We start from the raw sequence: 24803 nt of genomic DNA, 5'->3' as shown, positions 1-24803 counted from the left end.
GGAACAAGACACGATATGACATTATAGCATGCACTGTCATCCATTGTAAAAAATTAAAAAAAGGTGTTTCAGAATGCGGTAGTGGTGGCTGTGTGTACAATAGGTGCATGGCGCATCAACTCACCGTAAAGTTTGTCTATCATGCCCTCAAACCGAGCTAAAAAGCGCTCCGTTTTCTGCTCGTGGCGCTTCTGCTCCTTCAGGCTCTCCTGTATCAGGTAATCCATTATGGGATTGGACTTCCTACTTCTTTTTGGGGATGGGGATGACTTTAGAAACAGATCTTCGTTTTCGGCGCTAAACCTGATCAGGCTCTTTGTTTGTGCTTGAGTCCCTGTGAATCAGTCACGTATTTGAATACTTGTGATAATAGGTAGCGAAATGACGCTCACGTAACTCAAAAGGAACTTATCTATGGTTAACCAACTACATTGCTTGTAAATACTCGTGTTACAATTTAAAAAACGACAACTCTTTCACAGCACCTTCACATGCATTGACCGATTACTCCATGTAAAATAGCGACTTTTCCCATGTGCGTTTATAACAGAAAATAACTACACATTGCCACCATGTTAAACTCACACAATACACCAGTTATCACAACTTAAAACGATTAAAACAGTTAAATTATGGCAAAAAAAATAGAAGAACTTACATTTGTGTGGTGCTCTCTTTGCTTCTGCCATTTTTAAAAAGACTCGCGATCTCCCGGTAGTCGCGTTGTATTCTGGGAAATATATCATACCCCTTCAAACGGAGTCTGCCTGGCCGAACCCCTCCGTTTCAAGGGCTACAACGGAGGGGTAGGGCTAAGGGGAAGGGCTTTGGAAGAGTATTGGGACAACACTACCTCTACACGTGAACGCGCAAAACGGAGGGGAAGGGGTAAGGGGTTGGGCCAAGGGGTGAATTGGGATTGGGCCCATATCTACTGTAGATAGTTCTTACTCTACACATACTTTTCTTTACTGTTGAAATTTGAAATTTAATAAACTACAAACTACAAACACATTTGTTGACTGTCATTGATTTAATATGACTTTAACTGATAACGTCATGGAATATGGCCAGGACAGCCATACAGATTCGCGACACCTTGCGTTGCTTTGTGCTGTGTCGCGTCACGTTGCGTTGCGTCGCGTCACGGTCTGTCTGATCAAAAAATTCATAGTTTACCCACCTCTAATTTGACCACTACAGCCCATGATGGGCATGCAAACACCTCCAACAGCCCAGTTGGCAGAGATAAGAGCTTGCAGATGCTATTAGCTGCATAGCTAACCGTTAGCTAACGTTAGCTGCTAACGATGCAAACCCTTTCCTGTGGTAACAAGCTATGTAATAGACTTGTGGTCAAGACCGCCTAAACCGAGACCAAGACACTACCAAGACCAGAGGGTATCAAGACCAAGACCAAGACGAGACCAAGGCCAAGACAGACTGAGTCAAGACCAGGGCTCTCAAGTCTCTCTAGAATGAGAAAGATAGATAAATACATTACTCTATCATAAACAAACACACACAGAGAGGGACTGCTCAAGGGGCCCATTTGGGGTTATGTTTGTTTTTCTTAATTTAATTTGTCTGTTTTTTCGTTTGTTAAGACTTTGCATACCTAAAACAATTTATTTTAAAATATAGCAGAATTTAGTGTAAAAGTGAAGATTTGTGATTTTGGTATAAATAAAACAATTTCTTTTTTTCTTTAAGTAGCTAGTTTATGGCGATGGGATACTGCAAGGGACCCCCCCCAAAAAAAACCCGAAAGAAACCCCCCACGCACACGGCCTGGCCCCTGCCCCGCCCGAATCTCACTCCAAGCAAACTTGAAAACTTGAGAGCCCTGTATATAGCTTGTTACCACAGGAAAGGGTTTGTATCGTTAGCAGCTAACGTTAGCTAACGGTTAGCTATGCAGCTAATAGCATCTGCAAGCTCTTATCTCTGCCAACTGGGCTGTTGGAGGTGTTTGCATGCCCATGAGATGGTTAGATTGCTCATTTTAGACCAAAACCCCCTACTTCAAGCTTCCTGAAGAAGAATGAATCCGCAAATTCAGTGCATTTAATCAGGATAATGATTCATTCATGGTTCCAGAGTCAAAACGGTCAGTCTGTCTGTGTCGTTAGCTCTGCAGCTAATAGCTCGGTCACTGTCGCTAATGTAACGATAAATAGCATGAGGTATGCAAGTGGACACCTCATGTACTGCAACGCGAGTGTTGTGTACGTTTTGTTGTTTTGATAGCCGTCCTGCAGTTGGTGTTATGGCGCGCACGATATCTGCCTTTCCCAGACTGGGCAATACTGAAGTGACTACTGCATACAGTGCACCTCGCCACGGTGTCATCATTCTTCACCTTCACTAGGCATGGATATACTTTAGTATATTCTGCTGTAAAATGAGTCTCATATTTTCGTTTTTTACTCAAGGATTCACCCTCTGCCATTTGGCCGACTGTCAGAGAGTAAATCGAAGCCCTCCAACACCGAACGTTATTGGATTATTTTGCTGACTAAACCAATCAGCGCGCCCTGAACGCTCGTTGAACAGAGCATCGCTTTGGACAGATACGCACAGGTTTCACAAGCAACCTCTCCCCACACCCCTCTCTCTCTCTCTTGCCTGCGCAGTCAAAACACGCATGGTGCACGAGTTAGGGCCATTTCAGACCAGGGCGGCAAAGCGTGGCGGAACGGAAGCGATTTTCACCGGCGGAGGTGAAAATACATGGAAACAGATCTGTCCTTGCACACCGACGCGGCGGTAGTCGGGCGGTAGCGGCGCGGAGACGCCTCCGTCCCGCGCTGCTTTTGGAAAATAGAACTCGAGCGGAATTTGGACGGCAGCGGCCGGCGGTGTCTCGTTGAAATGAATGGGGAAATTAAACCAGCTATGTATTCATGTCTTCGAACTTGAAACGGTGATGACCACCCACCGGTTTTAAGGAGCGCTGCTGCTCTTCTTCTGTCGAAGTAAACACGACGGTCTAGAGTAACATAAATGAAATGAAGTTATCAACAATAATAAACCAATAATGTAAAACTTCACTGCGGAGTTATAAAATAGTCAACTCGGAGAGGCAAAGACAAAACTTACCCATTTCGCTGAACAAGTCTCTGGTGATAACTGTCGGTGTTTTCAACAGTGGCCAGATAGCTTCTGTCTCAGAGACACCTCCCCCAACCCCCTCTTAGAAAACAACAACGAGCAACTTGTAGGCCTAAAGCTATTATTATTATTATTATTATTGTTATTGCATCTATATGCCCAGTTAAATACATAGTCTGTGGGATTTACAGACAGGGCTGGAGCGGAACTACCGCGGCCGCGGACTGTCCGGTGTGAAAAGCCAAGTTGAACACACCGCCTGATAACCGGCGTAAGACTGCCGTCGTTTCGCTGCCGCCACGCCACGCTTTGGTCTGAAATCGGCCTTATTGTATTGCCTGCACGCTCTTACTTGCATTGAAAAAAAAAAAAAAACACTCCCTCGCATAGTCTAAAATCCGCGATATTTTATCCGACTCGCAGGCATCCGTGATTAACTCACAATATCAGGGAGACTCCCGGAAGCTCTTCGAGACTTGGGATATCTGCCTTTCCCCTGATTGAAATGACTCGCTACGAGCATCTTTGCAAACCAGAGCAATCAGCTGAGAATGTCAAAATCCTCACTCCTGCTTTCCCCTTCACGCACGCCTTTTTTTGCTGTGGTTTGTGTAGCACTTGCTTGATGTTTGACTGTGTTAGGAGAGTTGTTCACTAACTAGTTTGTCATATTGTCAAAGTAAGCTCACATCAACAGGTTTTCGCTAGTTTTACGGCATAGGGCTGCCGTGCCATCTACGTGCCATAGCGATTCACAAAACATTTGCGCAAGGTACCGCGGGCGTAAGTAAGGCCACACCCACACTAAACAGCTCATTCTGGGGATCCAAGGAAAGCTCATTTTTGGGACTGGCTGCAATTCTGCACCAAGGCAGAATTTGGGGAAAAAAACTCAGATACAGTATTAAGGGACCACTAAAGCCTATAAAAATATATAAAAGCCTCCATTTATTTTCATGCCATAGGACCTTTAAGAAAAGTGGGATATCAAACTGACTTTGAGGCGAACTAATGTTGCTTGGAGTTAGAACCCTTTAAAAAGTATAGTTTTGCTAAGCCTTTTTCGGCTGTTGCCACTCTGTAATTCCAGTGTACTGAGTTTGGCTATGTGGTGCAGCCTGAGTTTGTGAAATGTGGACACAACCAATGACAACAGTGAAAAGTGGTGGTTGTCTATACCAAACTGTGTGTCCTGAATGTGCTCCTTGAGCAGAAACACATCATCTGAGCCAATTTCAGCCCGGACAAACTGCTCTTTTACCGTCACACTGACAGCTTGCCCCGATACAGACCGCCGATCTTGACGCAACTGACCCCCTAGCAAGATGGCGGCGACATTTAACGCGACCCAGAGGCGAAAGGGGCCACACCCTCACTAAACAGCTCATTCTGAGGATATTTTCGTGTGTACCTTGGTGTGGTGTTGAAAGGCTGCTCTGTGCTTTTAAACTAAGTGCTGATAACAGTCCGGATTGCTAAACCTCTGTCCAGCTTTACTTTGGAGATACTCTCAGAGATATTCTCTAGGGTGCTCTTTTTTATACCCAATCATGTCACTGACCAGTTAATCTGATTTGTATCAACACGTTCCTCACGCTGCTTCTTTTTAGTACAGCTTACTTTCTCAGCCTTTTGTCCCAACCTTGCTGTCATAAAATTCAACAGTATTTTGTACCACTTTCATCATTTGATATGTTTTCTATTATTTTCTACAGTCAATAAAATTTTGGTTTATGAGATTTGTACATGTTTTGTTTTTATTCCCACATCATACAGTGAATGTGATCTATTAAATTATAAAACTTGAGAAAAAATAAATGCCACTTTTTAAAGCTTTAACAACCACAGAGGACTTGTTTGTTTTATATCTACTTTTATTGTCATCATTCAGCTATCATACCACAGTGATTTCTAATAGAATAATAAAGGTGAAGATTGATAAATGATTTCAAATTTAAAAAAAAAATCAACAATTGAATCAACAATTCCATTCCAACACATACTAGAATCTAAATATAAATATATATAAATATTTTGATATATTTAGTACTTAAACAATCACATGGTCAATGTCTGGATCAAAACATATTTGCAACCCTACGAATCATTTAATTTAGTACCTTCTAATACAATGATTACATGTAATTAAAATGGTGTTGTCCTTGGATTCAGGTTGGTTTTTACAACAGTTATTAGTAACATAGATACCCTGTTGTTACCCATCTGGATGCTGGAACAACAACCTCTAATATGACTTAAATGTCTCTAAAACTGATTAAATAAAAACATGTATCTGGAATTTCTTGATTGTTACATATGCAAAACAACTGATTACTTTCTTAAGCTTCACAAAACAATTTTTTTAATAAATATAAGATAGTTTACAATGGGGCTGTTGTATTGGACTGCATCAGTGTAATCTTCGTGTTAATAGCAAACTGAATTTAAACAGCATGTAGATGTTATCATTCAGTACATCCTTATCTAAGATGATAACCTGAACCCCAGGACTGTGATGCCAAGGCAAAGAAGAACAGACTGATAATCTACTCTGGTAGACAAAGATGTAGCAGATGTAGCTGTTGTAGCCATTGTAACTGATGTCACAGATGTCACAGATGTGGCAGATGTGGCAGATGTAGCAGATGTGGCAGATGGAGCAGATGTCACAGATGTGGCAGATGTCACAGATGAAGCAGATGTAACAGATGTGGCAGATGGAGCAGATGAAGCAGATGTAACAGATGGAGCAGATGTCACAGATGTGGCAGATGTAACAGATGTGGCAGATGTCACAGATGAAGCAGATGTAACAGATGTGGCAGATGGAGCAGATGTCACAGATGTAACAGATGGAGCAGATGTCACAGATGTGGCAGATGGAGCAGATGAAGCAGATGTAACAGATGGAGCAGATGTCACAGATGTAGCAGATGTAACAGATGTGGCAGATGTCACAGATGAAGCAGATGTAACAGATGTGGCAGATGGAGCAGATGAAGCAGATGTAACAGATGGAGCAGATGTCACAGATGTGGCAGATGTGGCAGATATGACAGATGTCGAAGATGTGGAAGATGTAACAGATGTGGCAGATGTCATAGATGTAACAGATGGAGCAGATGTCACAGATGTAACAGATGGAGCAGATGTCACAGATGTGGCAGATATGACAGATGTCAAAGATGTGGCAGATGTAGCAGATGTGACAAATGTGGCAGATGTCACAGATGAAGCAGATGTGGCAGATGGAGCAGATGTCACAGATGAAGCAGATGTAACAAATGGAGCAGCTGTCACAGATGTCACAGATGTGACAGATGTCGAAGATGTGGCAGATGTAGCAGATGTATCAGATGTGGCAGATGTCACAGATGTGGCAGATAGAGCAGATGGAGCAGATGTGGCAGATGTAACAGATGGAGCAGATGGAGCAGATGTGGCAGATGTGGCAGATATGACAGATGTCGAAGATGTGGCAGATGTAACAGATGTGGCAGATGGAGCAGATGAAGCAGATGTAACAGATGTGGCAGATGAAGCAGATGTAACAGATGGAGCAGATGTGGCAGATGTGGCAGATATGACAGATGTCGAAGATGTGGCAGATGTAACAGATGTGGCAGATGGAGCAGATGAAGCAGATGTAACAGATGTGGCAGATGGAGCAGATGGAGCAGATGTGGCAGATGTGGCAGATATGACAGATGTCAAAGATGTGGCAGATGTGGCAGATGGAGCAGATGTAACAAATGTGGCAGATGTCACAGATGAAGCAGATGTAACAGATGTGGCAGATGTCACAGATGGAGCAGATGTAGCAGATGTGGCAGATGTAGCAGATGGAGCAGATGTGGCAGATGTAGCAGATGTGGCAGATGTCGAAGATGTGGCAGATGTAGCAGATATGACAGATGTGGCAGATGTCGAAGATGTGGCAGATGTAGCAGATGTGGCAGATGTCGAAGATGTGGCAGATGTAGCAGATATGACAGATGTGGCAGATGTGGCAGATGTGGCAGATGTAGCAGATGTAACAGATGTGGCAGATGTAGCAGATGTAACAGATGTGGCAGATGTAACAGATGGAGCAGATGTCACAGATGTGGCAGATATGACAGATGTGGCAGATGTCGAAGATGTAGCAGATGTCACATATGTAGCAAATGTAGCAGATGTGGCAGATGGAACATCTGTTGTCGTTGGATCTGGAGGGCTGATGGTGGTCTGAGCTAGTGTGACATTTGTGCGGACAGAAAATCTACAGGTTCCCACATTACCCACCTCATCCACAACCACCAGCTGCACATCAGGCGAGCAGCAGAAAGCGGTGTAGGACACCAAAATAATGTTCTCACTGCCAGCTGCCATGCTGGTGTTCAAGGTGCCGTTGCCTTCTCTGAGGCTGATACGATGCACACCCGTCCCTTCAGCCCCATCAGTAACCTGGACAAAGAGCTTCCACATCGACTGGCTGCAGTTGTCGGAGCAGTTAAGCTGCAGGCTGAGCAGCTGACACTCTGGCTGAGTGAAATCAATCACCTATGAGAGAGTGAAAATGTAAAAACAAGAGCATGTCATCCACCAGTGTTGGGTAAGTTACTTTAAAAATGTAATCCGTTACAGTTACAAGTTACCTTGTTTAAAATGTAATTGTGATGTAACTTTTTGGATTACTTAAAAAAAGTAATTTTTTTTGGATTACTTTTGGATTACTTTTACCTATTTATGGTAGCCTATTATCTGTATGATTCCATCTGTATTTATCACATTTATTTATACCATGCTATTTTTCTTTTCATTGTACTGCCATAACTACATTATACATTCTCTGCACATACTATTAACCATCTTTCCTTACACTAGCTGTAAATAACTGCATTTTATCTCTAAATACTGCATGCTATACAATCTGCACGCGTTACACTTGATAAGATGCCAAACTGCATTTCATTAATACATGTGCAATGACAATGAAGTGCTCTACTTTAGTAATAAAAAAGCAAAGTAAGACTTTTACATCACATTTTATTTTTCTTTGCACGCCCTTGCTTGTTTGTGTGCGCCAGTACTTCCGGTGAAAACGTCAGCCTCGTTGCTAATGCTAGCCGCCGTAACGTTACCAACCATACCCGACGTCAAGGAGTTGGCTGAGCAGAGGCAAGAGTATGGGGCTGGCAGAGTTAACTTCATAATGGGTGAGTGCAGGTTTCATTCACTTGTTTTCATTCTTTCACAGGATTGATTCACTTCATTGGTTTATCCGATTGCTGGCCGCCGAGCCATTATGTGTCTGGGTTTGTGTAGGTTACTGATCATGGTTGTTAGCAGTCGATAGTCAGGTTGTGTGTGTGAGTGTGTATTTTTTCTATGGGTACATGCCATTGACTGTATGAGCGGTCTGTGCTCGTTTTTTTATTTTTATTTAATTAGATTGGAGATACTAATTAATACTGAGGGGGGGCTGGTCCCGGGGAAAATTGCCAGGGCCGATTTTTTTTCCCCAGCCTGCCGCTCTGTACTTCTGTCACTGCAACCTCGCACAAATTGTAATCCTGTTAAGTAACCCCCATTCTCACTGAATGTAACTGTAATCTGAGTACATCTTTTTTGCTTGTACTGTAACGGATTACAGTTACTTTTATTTTGTATCCTTTTACCGTAACGCCGTTACATGTAATCCGTTACTCCCCAACCCTGTCATCCACTAAGCCCTTCTTAAATAGACACATAAATCAAGGATTCGAATGAGGCATTACCGTTGGGAGGACGGTGAGTCGCAGCACAGCATAGTTGGTGTCTGCGGCTCCTGGAGCCATAGCCTCAATGGTCAGTGTGACACCTGTACCAGATGGAGTGTTAAGGGGTGCTGTGAGGTTCACTGTACCATTAGCACTGCCTCCAGTGTCCAGGGCTACAGAGGATGGGAAGGTTAAATCAAAGCCTTGGTCATTGGCAGCCTGGATGGTGAAGGTTCCCCCTGCTCCACTTGTCATCACAGAGAAGTGAACTGAACGGGGTGTTCCTGGCTCTAAGATGATGTCTGAATCCTCCTAACAACAGAAGGAAAAAGACCATTACAACACCAATGGAGTTAAGTTGATCTTAAAGGTAAAAATGTTTGCAATTGCTTACAGCTGTAACAGTGAGAGTAGAAGCTCTCAGGCTGGTGGTTGACTGCCTTTGGAAGATCCCTGAGGAAGCTCTGGAGGTACTGTTGTTGTTCTGTCCCTTCACAAGTACCACAAACTCAGCTGATGGTATCCTGTCAAACCGGACAAAGAATTCTCCTCCGCCCTGAGCCTCCACGCTGCCGTTAACCTGCCCTGATCCTGATGACTCAACCAGAGTGACCTCTGTCACTGTGGCAGAGTCACTCCCAGTGAGTGTCACCATCAGGCTACCATTACCACCTTTGGAGAAAAGAAAATGCACTCAGATATGCTGACACTGATACACTTACTTTATATAATCACAAAATTGCGCTTCCTTTACCAGCTGTTGCCCGATTGTCTACGAGATTAAACCCTCCTAAGGGACCCTGTGACTCCTTCAAAAAGTCAAACAGGAAGTCGATCGGACTCTCACCTGCAAATAGATAAGTTGCAAAAAAAGAAATCAACCATGGTGGCCATTTATTCAAGAGCTTCCAACAGTGTTTCCCATACATTGAGGAAACTATGGCGGCCCGCCATAGTTTCCTTTTGGCCGCCATAGTTTCCGAATCCCAATCTTTGAAACACAGCGATTTTTTTTTTTTTTTTTTTTATTGATTTTTTTTTTTTTTAAACACAGCGATTTCCTCGAAAACCAACCAATATGACTATACAACAGGTGAACTAGTAATTAAACATGTCCTAAAGTGTGCAATGTCAGAGTTTTGAAGTTTAAAGCAATGACGAGTAGGCCTACACTAGTATGTTGTCCGGTATGTTGCTTAAAAAAATAGTAAGCTCAATAGTTTCTGTTTAAAATAAGGTGTTTCATCTGTCCCGCATGTGTTTCAACCGTCCCGACTAGGCGGAGCGGGGTGAAGTTGGTTTTATATTCGACATTCGCCTATTTTCCGGCTTTGTAATTGTAATAGCGTCACGAAAACCGCACCAATTAGCGTCAGGATGGTATTAATATTTACAGAAAACTAAGACTAACATACCACAGGCTTTATCAACTCACCAAAGTAAGCCTGAAAGATCAGAGTAACCGCACCGAATATACTTCTAAGTGAGGGGGTCCGGGGTCAGTCCGGGTACTAAAGTATAATCACAGCCCCTTTACAGAAGGCCTAAAAAAAAAAAAAAAAGCCTCGCTTTCAATATAACACATGCACTCGCATTCTATAATTGCCATCAGAAAATTATATGAAAACAATATAAAACATCTTTTAAGAAAAAAAAAGACTGTTGTTTTTGTTTAAGGTTTGTAGATGCAATGTTCAGCTAGAAATGAAAGGCTAGTCTCATCTTTTGTCATATTTGCCTGTGATCACTTTTTTTAAGCGTATTATAATTTTATATAGGCTATCACGTTCTCCCAAACAACCAGCTGTTGTAGTTTCACTTAACTAAAATAAATGCAGCCTACAACCTACAATGGGTGTATAAAAAGCGGAAAATATGTTTGATATTAAATTAGCACGCTAATTTTATTTTGGCGTTACTTCCGCTTCCGGTCTGCCTGCCGTCATGTTCGAACGTAAGAAACGAAAAATGAAAAAAGTAATTTCTAAAAACCAAATTTGGGTCGTTATTTGATTTTGGTTTTTTCGTTTTTCGTTTTTTTTATGAAATCAACAAAATCCGTTTTTTTGCCGTTTTTTCATTTTTGGTTTAAAACGAAAAAAGGAAAAAGGACAGCTACTTCCGTTTTTCGTTTTTTCGTTTTGACAGAAAAACGGATTATACTTTAGTACCCGGACCATTCAACCAATGAACACCAAACCAATTCGGATGGGTTTGTGAACTCACTATAAACCTTTTACAGTCTTTTAGTTTCCAGAAAAATCAGTTTAGGTAGAACATTTACTCAGTGTGCATAGTTAATTCCATTTTAGATTTTTATTTTGTAATAGCTCTCTTGTTTTTAAATATATCAACACCAATCCGCTTCTGATGTGTTCCTGAACTCATTGTGTACTTCCCACACCCTTTGTTATCAAGGAAAACCTTTTCAAGTTTCTCAAAAAGGCACAAGTCCTCACTGTATATGATCCATTCATATTTTTCATGAAGTTTAGTTTTAACCTGTAAATATTTTCTATTACAATTGTTATCATTGGGTTTTAATGACAAGATGAGGTTTCCTCATAAGCCCACAAGGGTTTCTGACATCTCCAGCACACATTCCTTTTTTTTAATTTGTTGTGTTTTATTGTGTATTTTTTGTTATATTTGAATGAATGTGTGCAAATCAATCAAATAAAATAAAATCTGCAGTCGCACAAATTTACGCCGCACAAATTCACGCCGCGTGAATTTACCCCGCCCCCCCCCCATAGTTTCCAAAAATTCTGTGGGAAACACTGTTCCAAGCATGCACTTTACTCGTTTCCTTGATCATATTTGCATATTTGTCAATATTATGTAATTTAAGATATAGAAGATAAAGAATATCTAATAATAAGATTTTTTTTTCATTATTCAACCATGTAATCCCAGAGGACTCACCTACAACCTTCAGGCTGTAGGGATTTGTTGACACCATTCTCATTTCCCACACTCCCGCTGTTGTTTGCAGCCGCAGAGTCTGAAAGTTTCCTACTGACTGGGAGGTAATGATTGATGATCCAGATGTGTTGGTGCTACTTTGAGGCACGCCTAAAATCAAAGCCAAGAAATAAAATGAGCCGACTGAATTTGGGTTTAAAGTTGGTAAAACAAACAGAAAAAACACACAATGAGTAAATCACTTCTGATCAAACAATCAGTTAATACAGACCACATCTATTACAGACACAATCACCTGAGGGATCGATGAGTGTAAAATTAACAGATCTTCCAGTGATATAAATGGTCAAGTTTCTGACTGACTCGTCAACAGTGAAGGGGAAATTTTCAGCCTTTCCGGGGCTCCTGGATACTTGCAAAAGGGTCACCTATGATATCAAACATAGCTTTGTGTGTAAATTCATTAAATCCAAAAAATAAAATAAATGGATTAATAACAATGAAGAAAAATGTAATAGCCAGTGAGAGCAGTTATACCAGGGGGGAGCTGGAGGACTCTTGAAATATGCTGGTGGCCTCCAGCAACTGATCTTTTGTGACTTCAATAGCCTGACCACCAGAGGCCTGAGCCAGATCTCTGTACAGCTGGGTATCTGATCTTGCCATTCGGCGGCTTTGCTGTTGTTGATATTTGTCAGCTTGTCTTCGACGGCGAAACCCTAAAACATTAGTAATCATGAAGTTCACCTGAAATGAGAGGAGGCAAACAGGAAAATCAGCCATGAAGCCTGCTTACACCCAAGTTTCAAGTTAACCAATTCATAAGTGTCTTTAATGGCTGTCTGTTTCAATAATTGAACATAAGCAAATTAAATTTAATTCAATTGAACTGAACTTAATTGAATGGAAAAACGATTCATCAATGTGCACCCACTTCAATTTCAATTCAATTCAGTTTTATTTATATAGCACCAAATTACAACAAATGTCATCTCACTTAAGATGGAGATCCCCTGCTCTTGAGACCTTTGAAACTTGAAAATGTAATGACAGTGACCCTGTTCTGTTACCCACCTAAAGACATGCTTAGGAATGTGTTGAGGTCTGAAGTGAAGGTAGAGATTTATATTATCAAAGTAAATGAAGCTGACCAAAAAAAAATGTTTTGGGTTCTTACTGCCTCCAGTGACATCAAATTTGAGATAAATGTAAGAATGATTGTGTTTTGCCTTTTCCATAAAGTGCTAGTTTTTCCTTATTTGAGGCTGTACTTTACCACTGATTTGGTCCGTTCTATGAGAGCAATCACTGTGTTTCTCAGGTGGGCATCTTTAGCAGGTGCATCCGTAAAGAGGAAGATCTCAGAATTAGGTGGAGCGCCAGTCAAAGCCAACTACGAAGATAAGGCAGAAAGAAGACTTTAGTTTGAGCTTTTTTTCCTATCATGACTTCTATAGTACCAATATGAAGTAAACTCAAAATAGTGGGGCGGATTAGAGTCCAAATGTTCACAGAATATTTCAGTTGGTGATACAAGCACCAAATTTGGTACAAATGATGTCCAGGGTGTATTATTTAAGAAAAGTACGTTGTCCAGCTTCAAATCCATGATGGCCGCCAGTTTTCAACATGGCCGCCAAATTTAATGTAATAGAAACGCCTTTCAAGGTAGAATTTCATAGAATTGACATGTGTTGATAACCACAGCTTCAATATATACATATATTCTGTCTAGAAATACCCAGTGGTGTCAACTGCATTCAAATATGGTTTTCAAGATGACGGAAGTCATTCAAAATTAATGTTTTCGAATGTTTTCTGGCCAGACATTCTGCTAGATCATTCACTGGGTGATACAAGTGAAATTTGATCCAAATGATGTCAAGGGTGTACTATTTATGAAAATTATGCTATCTGGCTTCAAATCCAAGATGGCTACCAGTTTTAAAGATGGCCACCAAATTAAATTAAAAAAAGGAAACAAAAGCGTTTTTCAAGGTAGAATTTCGATTAATAGAAATATGTTCATGACCAAAGTTTCCAAATTATGCTGTGTCGAAATATTCAATGGCACAATCTGTATTCCAATATGTGCTTACCTTCAAGATGGCGTGAATCCTACGTGAAATCCCCGAATCACAGAGCGAATTTCGCTGAAATTTCGGCAAAATTTTGCTGTGTAGGGATGGGCCGTTATGTGACTCAAAATGAGTATTTTCAATGTCTTTTTGGCCTCAGATATTCTGCATCAATAAACATCCAAAATCACACACTAAACTAGTGTTATATAGTAACGAAGTAAAAATACTTCACTACTGTACTTAAGTATATTTTGGAATACTTTGTACTTTCCTCGAGCTTAAAATTTTTTGACAACTTTCACTTTTACTTCACTATATTTCCGAACTTAATTGCATACTTTTACTCCAATACATTTTCATTGTTTGGTTTAGTTACTCATTACAAAATAAAATAGAGAGAGAGAGAGAGAGAGAGAAAAAAAAATGCAACACTGTTTTGACCCCATGCATGTTATGCCTGCCCAAAGACGTGGAAATTCTATCTTACAGAAACTCTCCTTTTTAGGTTTTAAGGTAGTTTTACAAAAATGTCTTCCTCTTCAGATGCCAGATAAGCTGCAGTTCCCTCCCAATTCTTTTTTTCTTTTGCATGACCGGTTGTGTGTGCACCTCCTATAGCTTGTGAAGTACAGTAATCATTACAGCTTTTATTCTTGGTGATGTTGGCCGCATTTTCTGTACTGAGTTATTTTATTTATTTTTTAGAAAGGTTTACAAAAGGGGTTTCAAACTGGACTCCCTCTTCAGATGCCAGATAAGCTTCAGTTTTCTCCTATTTTTTCTTTAAAATTTGTTTATAATGATGGCCATAACAGTAGTAGCCTCTTTTGTTTAATTTTTTTCTCATTTTCAGCACTGACCTTACTTGAAGAAGAAAAACTTAAAGGTTCACAAAGTTTGTATTTTCTGTCTAAACCTGGTCTAAATTTTGCCTGCACTTGGTTGTGTGCAGATTTTAAGTGTATTTCACCTTCAAAGTTTACCAAAATATAAAAAATGTCATTCAAACTGCATTTGCCTTGTTTACTTTTTTACTCATACTTTTTATTACATTACTTAAGTACATCTTTTTTTACAGTAATTCTCATACTTAAGTACAAGACGTTTCGGATACTTTAAGACTTTAACTCAAGTAAGATTTCAGTCAGTGACTTGGACTTTTACCAAAGTCATATTTTGGAGGGGTACCTATACTTTTACTTGAGTGTGAGATTTCAGTACTTTATACAACACTGCACTAAACTGGTAAAGCTGAGTAATCTAAACTTTGTGTATTTTGCAATATTTTATATGAGTGATGTTGTAGCACAACCAGGGCACACTGGTGACATTACTGCTGTGAGACTCAGCATGGGATTCAGTGCTGGCTTGTAGTGTACTAGCTGTGGTTGTAAACTTCACTAAACATTGTTGTGTATTTACTGATAGTATACTCAAGTGTCCCAAATGCTATCTAATAAGCCCCTGTATAGACATTGACTAGAAGGCTAGTTAGTTGTAGTACTGTAGTTAGATAGCCGGACCTGAATTGACAGGGTGTGCCAGGACGGGAGAGCCGAGCCAAGGGTAAGAGGGCTGTAGTAACCTGGATGGTGTACTTATCGCACGGGAATTAAACGGCACTGGATGAACGGTCGGGGTAGGTGTAGGGAATCAGATTCTTGAATCTAGTCGTATCCCATATTTCAATGTGCTTTGATGTTTTTGTACGGTAAGGTAGTAAAAGGATAGCCCCTCGGCCTTAAACCGTATTATACACAATGTTAGGCAACAATTCGTTGAGTTTTGCTGGGACTGACTGGAGGAAGTGTTGCCTCTGTCAGACTGACACGAAAGAGGAGTTGAAGTCTTCCCCTACCCGCTATGAGTGTAGTTCCGATGGCTATTCGATGATAGCCAGAAATATTCCACAATTTCAAGCAATCAACTTATTGCCCATAAAGCTAGACCCATCCAGATTAGATGATGGTAGTGGTATTGACATGACAACCCAGGGCTCAGACCAGGATGCAGAGTTGTAGTCTTACACACTTCTCTGCAGCTTCCCACCTGCTGCTACCCCCCCAATCAATTAACACAAAAGGATGGAAGAGGTTTCTTCCTGTTAAAAGGGAGTCATTTCTCTCCACAGTCGCCTCAGGCACGCCGCTCAGGCCGGGAGATTGGACCGAAAAAACAAAAAGTTTTCAGTGCAATCTGTTGGTTTTCTTAGCTAGGAAATTGTTTTTGAATTGGCTCTATATGAACAAATTGGATTATTTTATGAATTATGATTATTATTAATTAATTGAATTCCAATTGGCTTGAATTGGACTTACTATCTAAGTGCCTTGAGATGACATTTGTTGTATTTGGCGCTATATACATAAAAATTAATTGAATTGAATTGAATTGAATTGAATTGAATTGAGGGCACACTGCGGCGAAACAATGCAAAGTACCACCAAAAATGTCGCCAAATGTTCAACAACAACAAACTAGAGCGTGCCACCAAACGACATGCTGAAATTGATGATGCACCTGACCATCCAGCTCTGCTTCCTTTGTTCAGAGATGCAACCTACATCAGAGTTGCGAAGAGCTATGACCATGCAGCTGAATCAGAGGCTCAATGAGTGTGCTCACAATCTCAATGATGGAAAGCTTCTAGCTTTATTGAATGCGGGAGATGTGTTTGCTCAGGAACTCAAATACCACTGCTCTTGTTTATCAGCCCTATACAATAGGGAGAGGGCATACATGACGGAACAAAAGAAAGAAAAATGTAGGTCGTCTTAAGAAAAGAATATTTTTACTTTGGTGTTCTCTGAACTTCTGACCTATATCATGGAGACAAAAAACAGCAGAGATGGGCCCACTTAGTTAGTCTTTACACGGAGCGACTTGTACAGTTTAAGGCCGACTTGCCTCCTGTGAACCGGACGCGACTGAAGGAGAGATTGTTATCAGAGATACCTGGTTTGGTAGCCGACAAGAAAGGGTGAGATGTACTTCTGACATTTGAGGAAGATGTTGGTTCAGTTATGTCAGAGGCATCATCCTACAGTGATGCCATTATTCTTGCCAAAGCTGCCAATATAATACGCAGAGAAATGCTTGACCGAAAGTCTAGGTTTAAGGGCAATCTTTGTGAAAGTTCAGTGCATGGTTCCTTTCCTTCAGCTTTGCTTCAGTTTGTCTGTATGATTGAGCATGGGGCAGATATAAAATCTCGGCTACGATTTGGAGTGACAACAGCTGACCTGGCAATGGCTCAACTCCTTCAATACAATTGCTTTTCCGAACACAAAGAAAGTGCTGCCACACAAAGACATTGCAGAGACAGAGAAACCCCATTCCCAGTCTACATAGGAATGTCTGTTTACGCAAAGACCAGAAAGAAACATCTCGTGGACATGCTTCATGACCATGGTCTTAGCATCCCATATGATCGAGTACTTAACATGTCAGCTCAGTTGGGAGATGCAGTTGTGAATAGACATGTTGAATATGGTGTGGTTTGTCCCTTCAAGCTGAGGAAAGGCATTTTCTGCACAAGTGTGATGGACAACATCGATCATAATCCTTCATCTACAACAGCAACTTCTTCATTCCATGGAACTAGCATCTCCATCTTCCAACACACAACATCAAAAGATGAAGGCGAAGTCAGAGAACCAATCTGATCAAGAACAGTAATGTAAGGAAAGTCCCAGAACTTCCAGATTCCTACACAAATGTCCATCCTGCTTTCTTCACAGCAAAGCATCCAACCCCTTCCAAGGGCAATGTAACATGTGCATCTCTATCAAGTCTGCCACTCGCAAATGAGTATGAATGGCTACAGATGGTTAGCCAAGTACAAAAAGTATCTGATGAGGTATAGTGAAGTTTTTAAACTAACAGTAAAGCATTGCCCTGTAGCAATAGAATGCACTACATTTAATCTTTTTGTCATAATATTTGATAATCTTAATTTTTGGAATGCAAGATACGACTGCCCATGTCCCAACACATCTAATTTGATGTTGATATCATCAAAATAGGACTATTTTGTAACAATAAAGCCCAAACAATGATTGAAAATACGTCAAATGGCGGCCATGTTGTTTTTTTTTTACTTGGAGAACGTACTTTTATGTTAAAAAAGGTTCTAGAGCACTAGTGTGCCAACTATGGTGCTTGTGTCACCAACTGAAATATTCTCTCACTAATCTGCCCTACAAAAACCAGCACCTGAAGTCCTGAGAGACTCAATTTTGCTGCATTTCCACCACCAGATGGAGCCAGTGAGTCAATATGATTCTTGAAAACATTTGGGTCTGTAGTCTTCATCAGTGGCCCAAAACCTGAGATTTAAAAGAAAAAAAAAAGAATATATATATATATATATATATATATATATATATATATATATATATATATATATATATATATATATATATATATATATATATATATATATATATATACATATATATATACTGTATATACATTCTATATATTCTATATGTAAAATATATATTCTGTTCTCTGTTCCTCTGATTTTTACTTTGTAATTTTGATGTATTTGTTTTTATTTGAACAATCACCTGACAAAGCACATTGATATTTGCTGATTTGTTTCCATTTATGATTGCTCAATAGGTAAACACAGAGTAAATTCAAACATTGAGGGCACAAACAAGAACACAAGACCTTTAGACCAAAACATAAAGTTCAGTCTGAAACATTCATAAATTTACCTGGATCACTGAAAGGCACAAGAATGTAAGATGAGGGCTCATCGTCTGTTCCAACTTTTCTGTCGATTATAGACGATGTGACGGTTCTTACTGCTGCAATGTCATCTCCCATACTTCCTGTTGTGTCGACCACGAAACAAAGAGCTTTACTTGATCCTTTGTTGATTCCCATCATCCTGAGGTATGAAAAGAGAAAAGTACAAATTGAATAAACTTTTTTTTTAATTCTATTAATCCTCTTATTTTAGAAAAACTTAAACATGCAAAATGACGTTCATACTGAAGAAATTGTCTGTCCCCGGCAGCCCCTCGAATGTCCTCCAGCAGCTCACTGGTTGCAGCTACAGCCAGACGAGCTGCTTCATTGTGGAGATGTCCATGGTTGGATGTGAAGCTGTCTTTGTTGATCCCACCTCTGGGCTCAGTCTTACGTGTTTTATCAAAGCTATTTCCATGGCTGCATTTTCCTGTTTGTTTATCAATTTATTTGTACATACTGTAAATATCCACTATTACACAATTTTCTTTCTAAGTTCAACTAACATTCTGAACTAAATTCTGAATTAAAGAAGCTTAGCTGCAGGTACTGAAGATAAACGAAGGCAGGTAAGTTTAGGAGGGTCTAAGGTGAAGAGAGTGGCAATTCAGTTTGTTCAAGAGGGGGAGAAAGTTGGTAAGACAATAAGGAGGCAAGGCAGCAAGGATGGAAAGTTAGGATATGTCCAGTGGAAGTAGAATGTAGAGGATTTGTTGCAAAGTCTGTTGTCTCATTGTTGAGGGAGTTGGGTGTAAGTGGACAGAGTGTGAGGAAAATAGTGAAGGAAATGTCAGATGAGGCAGTAAAGTCCAGTCAGTGGATTTGGATTAGAAGAGCCTTTTGAAACCAGGTCTTTATAGGGATTATAGGGAATTGTTCACTGAGTCTGGTCCAGTTTTTTCTTTAGCACAAGTTTATTGTGTTTACCTTGAATAACCCACAACATTAACAATGCCAGTCCAATGTTTTAGAGGTTCTGATAAATCACTCATTTATGATCAGCCTGCATTCCAGTTTAATTTTAAACATTAAAGATTTGATATAATGTCAGATTGTATGTGTTGTAATGTTTACCTCTGGGTTCTCTGGGGGGAAACAAGTGCAAAATGCCCTGAAGATAGTATCTTATCCTGTAGAATATCCTCTTAAATGTTATTCTGGTTTTGTCTGCAGAATCAACATTACATTCAACTTTATTGTCACTATACAGTGAAGGTGCAGTTGCATGCACTGTGGTTTAGCTTCTGATCAGCAAAGAATGGCAATGTGCAAAAACAGGAAAGAAAGAAAGAAAGGTAATTTTGCCCGTTGACCCAAACACACCACAAACAACTGATCTTTTTACCTGCTATTTTTCCAATGCTTTTGCCTGCTCTGATCAGATTGGAGTTTGGGAGTTTGTTTCCCATTTCCACCCAGTTACTGTGACTGTAGAAATCCTTCAGGTTTCAAAGGGGAAACAGGGAAGGGAGACAAAAAAATGTTTAGATAAAATTTTGTACCACTGTCGCTTAACTGACTAAATCAACTGTTAACTTCCATGTAGGGTAATTATTTAATTTGAATTCACAGTTACTATAAATACAGTTGTACATCCACAGTCAATTTAAAGCAACTAATTACAGTACAATCTTTCTAAATCTTAGTAGCAGCTCCATTATGACGTGAGGAAAATGTGTTCACCGAGTGTGTCTTTTATATTTTTTTTTAATTTTCATTTCAAGTAGTAAGCTAATATGTACAGTAACTTTTCTCACACAAATATATTGGCTAATACTTGTGTTGTACCCATCCAGCACATTAACAGCAATTCAATGCTATTTGGAAGTTTAGACCCTTTCTAACAGTGTCCACTGTTAACCTATTATATTTTTCTTCACAAATAAATCTGGTGAGGAAAAGGTTGAATAACTTTCTCATAAATGGAAGGGAACTGCAAAGCCAGCTGATAAGTTGTCAAATGTGGCCCATCTTTGATATTAGATTATGATTAACCATGTGTTTCATCCTTGTTGGATCGAGACTGCATACGGTTTCAGAAACACTTACTCAGAATGGTAATGTGTTGTGAGACTTTAAGAAACTGTCAGAAATACCTGTAAGGTGTGGAGAATTCCTCCCAGAGTTTCTCTTGCTGAAAAAATGTCTTGTCGCTTGTTGGCAGCCTTTATGGCTTCTAAGCCATCTTTGATGATCTTCTTTCCTTCTGCAAACCGCTCATCGTCAAAGTGATATGGTGGGCTGAATAGGCGACGGGTGTCTATTCTCTTGTTCTCTTTTTGGATATGGTTGATGGCTTTTCGGAAACTCGTGGCTGATTTTGGGGCTTCACATGCTGCAGCGACTGTCGTAGAAGTAAAAGGCTGGGGCTACACACAGGTATATATACACACACATAAACACACACATAGTCTAATATTACAGCAGAAATTACATTTATTCATATTACAATGTAGAGGGAAAAAAACAGTATAATTGGGTTAATGTAATTCTTACAGGGAAAGTGAAGTCCTTGCCCTCAGCCAGGGCCACAGCACGACACACCTGTACCGTGACATTTAATATGGCTCTCTCAGTGATAACTTGATGATTCAAAGAGTCTCCAATTGATATACTAAAGCCACGAACTATGGTCTGCAGAAGCAGGAGAGCCAGCAAAGCCAACCCAGGCATCACTGGATGACCTGTCACAGAGAGTGAGGGAGAACAAACTGAAGAATAAAACCTCTTATTTTTTTAAATACAAACATGTTTCGACAAGAGTTGGTTCGCTGTGTAAAATATCAATAAAAACCATAACGTCACAATATTGGACCCCCATCCTCTTTGAACAAATCTGTATGCCATGTTTGTGAACTAAGGATAACTGTTGAATTTCACTGTGGGTCACATGTCTGCACTTCCTGACCAGTTTAGACCAGTTTAGGCTGTTTTACTGCGCAGCCAGGCTGTTGTTGTATATACAGAACGTGGTTTGGCGTTAGCTGACTGAAACGAGTAATGCCTTCACTTGAACAGATTACATATGTGTAAAATATCAATGCTGCTGGAGTTTAGAAAGTGAAAGCCTAAATAATTTTTGATCATTTTCAAGTTAAATGTATTTCATAACCCCACAATATTTGTTTTAACAGGAAAAGTGAATTTAGTATATTGTATTAAAGTATTGTTTTGTGACACTAAATTAATAGATTAAAAACATTTTGAATTTCTAGATTATTATGAGGATGTATCTTTGAATTTTATTAATTTGGTTTGGGATTTAAAACATGGCATACCTGTACCACCCAAAGACTCGGCTGAAAGGAGCAGAAAGCACAAACATCATTCATTAATATTCATTTTAGATTCATAGTTCAACAATATGTACATAACAGTATAACATAGTGATAATAAATAAACAGTGATAAACAGTGTCCACATGTTCGGGCCAACTCAAACAATTCTCAAAATCAAACTAAAATGTTCAGATTTAAAATCTCTACATGAAAAAAACGAGTACCTGCACCTTTGGTCTCTGCCCTGTCCTCTCCTCAGTGTTGTTGTTTCATGGAACACTTTCTATTTGTAATGCCAGTGGGGTCGGGAGGAGTTTTAACGGCGCTCAACTTGTTTCACATGGACTGTTATCATAACACTTGTGATTTGAATGTGTGGAAAACCAAAGGAGCCTGAACATCGCGCCAAAAATGCATTGTTCCCTAGTCTAAAAACAAGCCATGTTATTAAATTTCACAGTAAAAGCTATATATATTAATTTGACGCTATTAACTTTAATTGCATTTTTGGTAAAATAACGCAGTTTCAAAGGCTGCTTTGTCAAGTTATACTTAAAAGTTATCATAAAGGAAATGCTGTATTTTCTTGCACACAGAAAAAAAGACATTATGTCTTAATCATAAATTGAAAGATTTACTTCGTATAGATAACATTTTCTTAAGAATGTCCCATTATTTTGGAAGATCTAAAATGTATCTGTAATGGTCAGAAAATTTGCAATTAAGGGGGAAATATTTTTAAATGTTGACAAAGACTGTCTTTTTTTTTTTTCCTATTTCTTTTGTCTCATAAAATTAATTTTTGGCATTTGATCATACAATTGATCTCATCTTTGTCATTATGTTTCAACAAGCCATCAAAAGATTGTCACAATTATTATCCGGTGAACTTGAGAAAACTTTTCTGCTCTCCATTAGTGAGGCCTCTCTTTGACCCGACATACAAAAGTTAGTCCTAATGAGAAAGACGTGAAAACACGGTAATCTCTACACTTTACATATGCTTCAGTAATTACAATAATATTTAAAAAAAAAAAAATCTATTTTGATTTGGGTCCAATTGAAGTTTTCTAAAATGTACATACCACTTCCTGGTAGTGATCTGATCCACTGATCCACTCGGGTACCACTGAGGTTCAGCCCAAGGATGCAAACATATGTTTAACCTTTGTGTTATCAGAAATAAAACACAGATCTTTTTTCGCTGTGCTAATGTCTCAGGAGGCACTTATAACCGAAACTGCATGACAGCAATGTTTTGATACCCTCATTTCGATGTTTTGTTTATCATTTATTTTGACCAACCGTGACTTATAACAAGTAAAACAAGTTGCTTAGGATAAGAGCGTCTGCCAAATACATAAACATAGCCCAAGTAGAAACATTACAGCTGAGCAAATGACTTATGGTTGAGGACAACCCAGAGCCGGCCCAAGGCATACGCCAACTATGCGATCGCTTAGGGCCCCCACGCCACCAAGGGGCCCCGAGAGCAATTTTGAATTTAACTTTGATTACAACTTTATTTTTCTGTAAGATAATGTGAATGTCATTTGATTCTATTTTGTATTTTGAACATTTTGCACACCATTGCACATCTGAAAGAAATTAAACTATTTAACGTGTTTACTATAAATGCAGTCTCCAGCCTGCTGATGTTACTTTCAAATAGTTAGATTAATGAGCCATACTTATACATCACTCTTTATGTAGAAGTTAATATTTATGAGTTTGCTATCCCTTTAAGGTTAAAAACAAGAATGACACCTGTATAATGTAAGAGGATTACAAATAATGCTAATGATTGTGGGTCCGTTACACTCATAACAGTGTAGCCTATGGAATAATGAGGCATCTGGAGCTGAGGTGATGGTAGGGGGGCCCTAAATGAAATTCTGCTTAAGGCCCCATAAAGGCTTGGGCCGGCCCTGGGACAACCCTAACACCAGTGCTAACAACTGAATGTCAGATGTCATACTGAACTGACATCTCAAAATAAAAAATTGAAAGTTCAAGTTTTGTTTAGTGCATTTTGATTAGCTGTTAGCACTGTTATAGACTGCTTGTCTCTTTCAGCCATCTATCTCAATGTGAGTGAGATCCAAACAGGCTGAGGAAGTGTTGCCAGCAGGTCCATCAAAATTCAGGATGGGTGGGCCCCAGACGTGTTCCAGGTATCTAAACCACCTGAGCAAGAAGGACAAGTGTAAGGGGTAGCTCCATTATACAGGTTGATAGAGGTACGTCATGTGCATTGACCAACGCTTAATCCTGCACCTGCCTTAAGGCATCCTTCCCATGCAGCCAAACCAACTGCATTTTGCCAAGCTTTAATATAGATAAATATGGCTTGTGGGTGGTAAACAGATGCATACCAGTGTCAGTCAGTCACAGTCAATGCCCCAACAGAAAACAAGTCCCACTCTTCACTCCTCAGCTTCTGCTACAGCATTACCTGAAGCATCCATTAATGCCAGCCCTTGTCCTGGCATGGTAAGGAAGTCCACCAGGGAGACGGCTGGTAAACTCTCCAATTCTCACCATTTACCAGTTCGCAGATGGGGCAACAACTTTCCAACTACTACGTTCAAGTAATTCCGTTCCAGTTCCTGCATTCTAATTTGCTGGCACTGATATAAGCAAGACCAGCGAGCTGTCTTCACACTGCTCGATCCTCCGGTGCCTTGTGCTTAATTGCATGGCATAAGAATCTTTTTTTTTATTTTTTTTTATGGGATTCCAACTTTCTGTTAAGAATCGGACGTGTGCCGGTTCTTACAGCTGTCCTTTGTAATCACTGGAATGACATCAGCCATATTGCAACTGCTGTTTTGTTCTGCTTTGTTTTGTCCTAGTTCTTTTTTTTTTTTAGTACGTAAGTTTGGTCTTTGTTCCCTAAGCAA

At 39.8% G+C, this 24803-nt stretch overlaps 1 protein-coding gene across 6 annotated transcripts; it reads right to left on the bottom strand.

Annotated features, from left to right (window-relative positions):
* Positions 1–4976: 4976 nt before the first annotated feature.
* Positions 4977–23028, bottom strand: LOC142402024 (von Willebrand factor A domain-containing protein 7-like). Of its 6 annotated transcripts, none has more exons than XM_075487472.1 (17): positions 22986–23028; positions 21901–21921; positions 21119–21306; positions 20719–20991; positions 19968–20061; positions 19697–19789; positions 18866–19052; positions 18586–18761; positions 18077–18189; positions 13057–13173; positions 12318–12527; positions 12076–12208; positions 11781–11930; positions 9610–9702; positions 9250–9527; positions 8874–9167; positions 4977–7656 (listed from the first exon to the last, which is right to left on the bottom strand). In XM_075487472.1, the coding sequence occupies exons 3-17, from the start codon at positions 21293–21295 to the stop codon at positions 5599–5601; spliced, it is 4446 nt and encodes a 1481-aa protein (XP_075343587.1). In that variant the 5' UTR covers positions 21296–21306; positions 21901–21921; positions 22986–23028; the 3' UTR covers positions 4977–5598. The 6 variants fall into 6 exon arrangements, with proteins under 6 accessions (XP_075343587.1, XP_075343585.1, XP_075343586.1 ...); XM_075487470.1 differs by lacking the exon at positions 22986–23028 and adding an exon at positions 22125–22220; XM_075487471.1 differs by lacking the exon at positions 22986–23028 and adding an exon at positions 22131–22220.
* Positions 23029–24803: the final 1775 nt, after the last annotated feature.

Source organism: Odontesthes bonariensis, chromosome 16 (genome assembly GCF_027942865.1).
Source record: "Odontesthes bonariensis isolate fOdoBon6 chromosome 16, fOdoBon6.hap1, whole genome shotgun sequence".
NCBI classification, from domain to species: domain Eukaryota; kingdom Metazoa; phylum Chordata; class Actinopteri; order Atheriniformes; family Atherinopsidae; genus Odontesthes; species Odontesthes bonariensis.
This window is presented reverse-complemented; position numbering and strand designations above follow the sequence as displayed.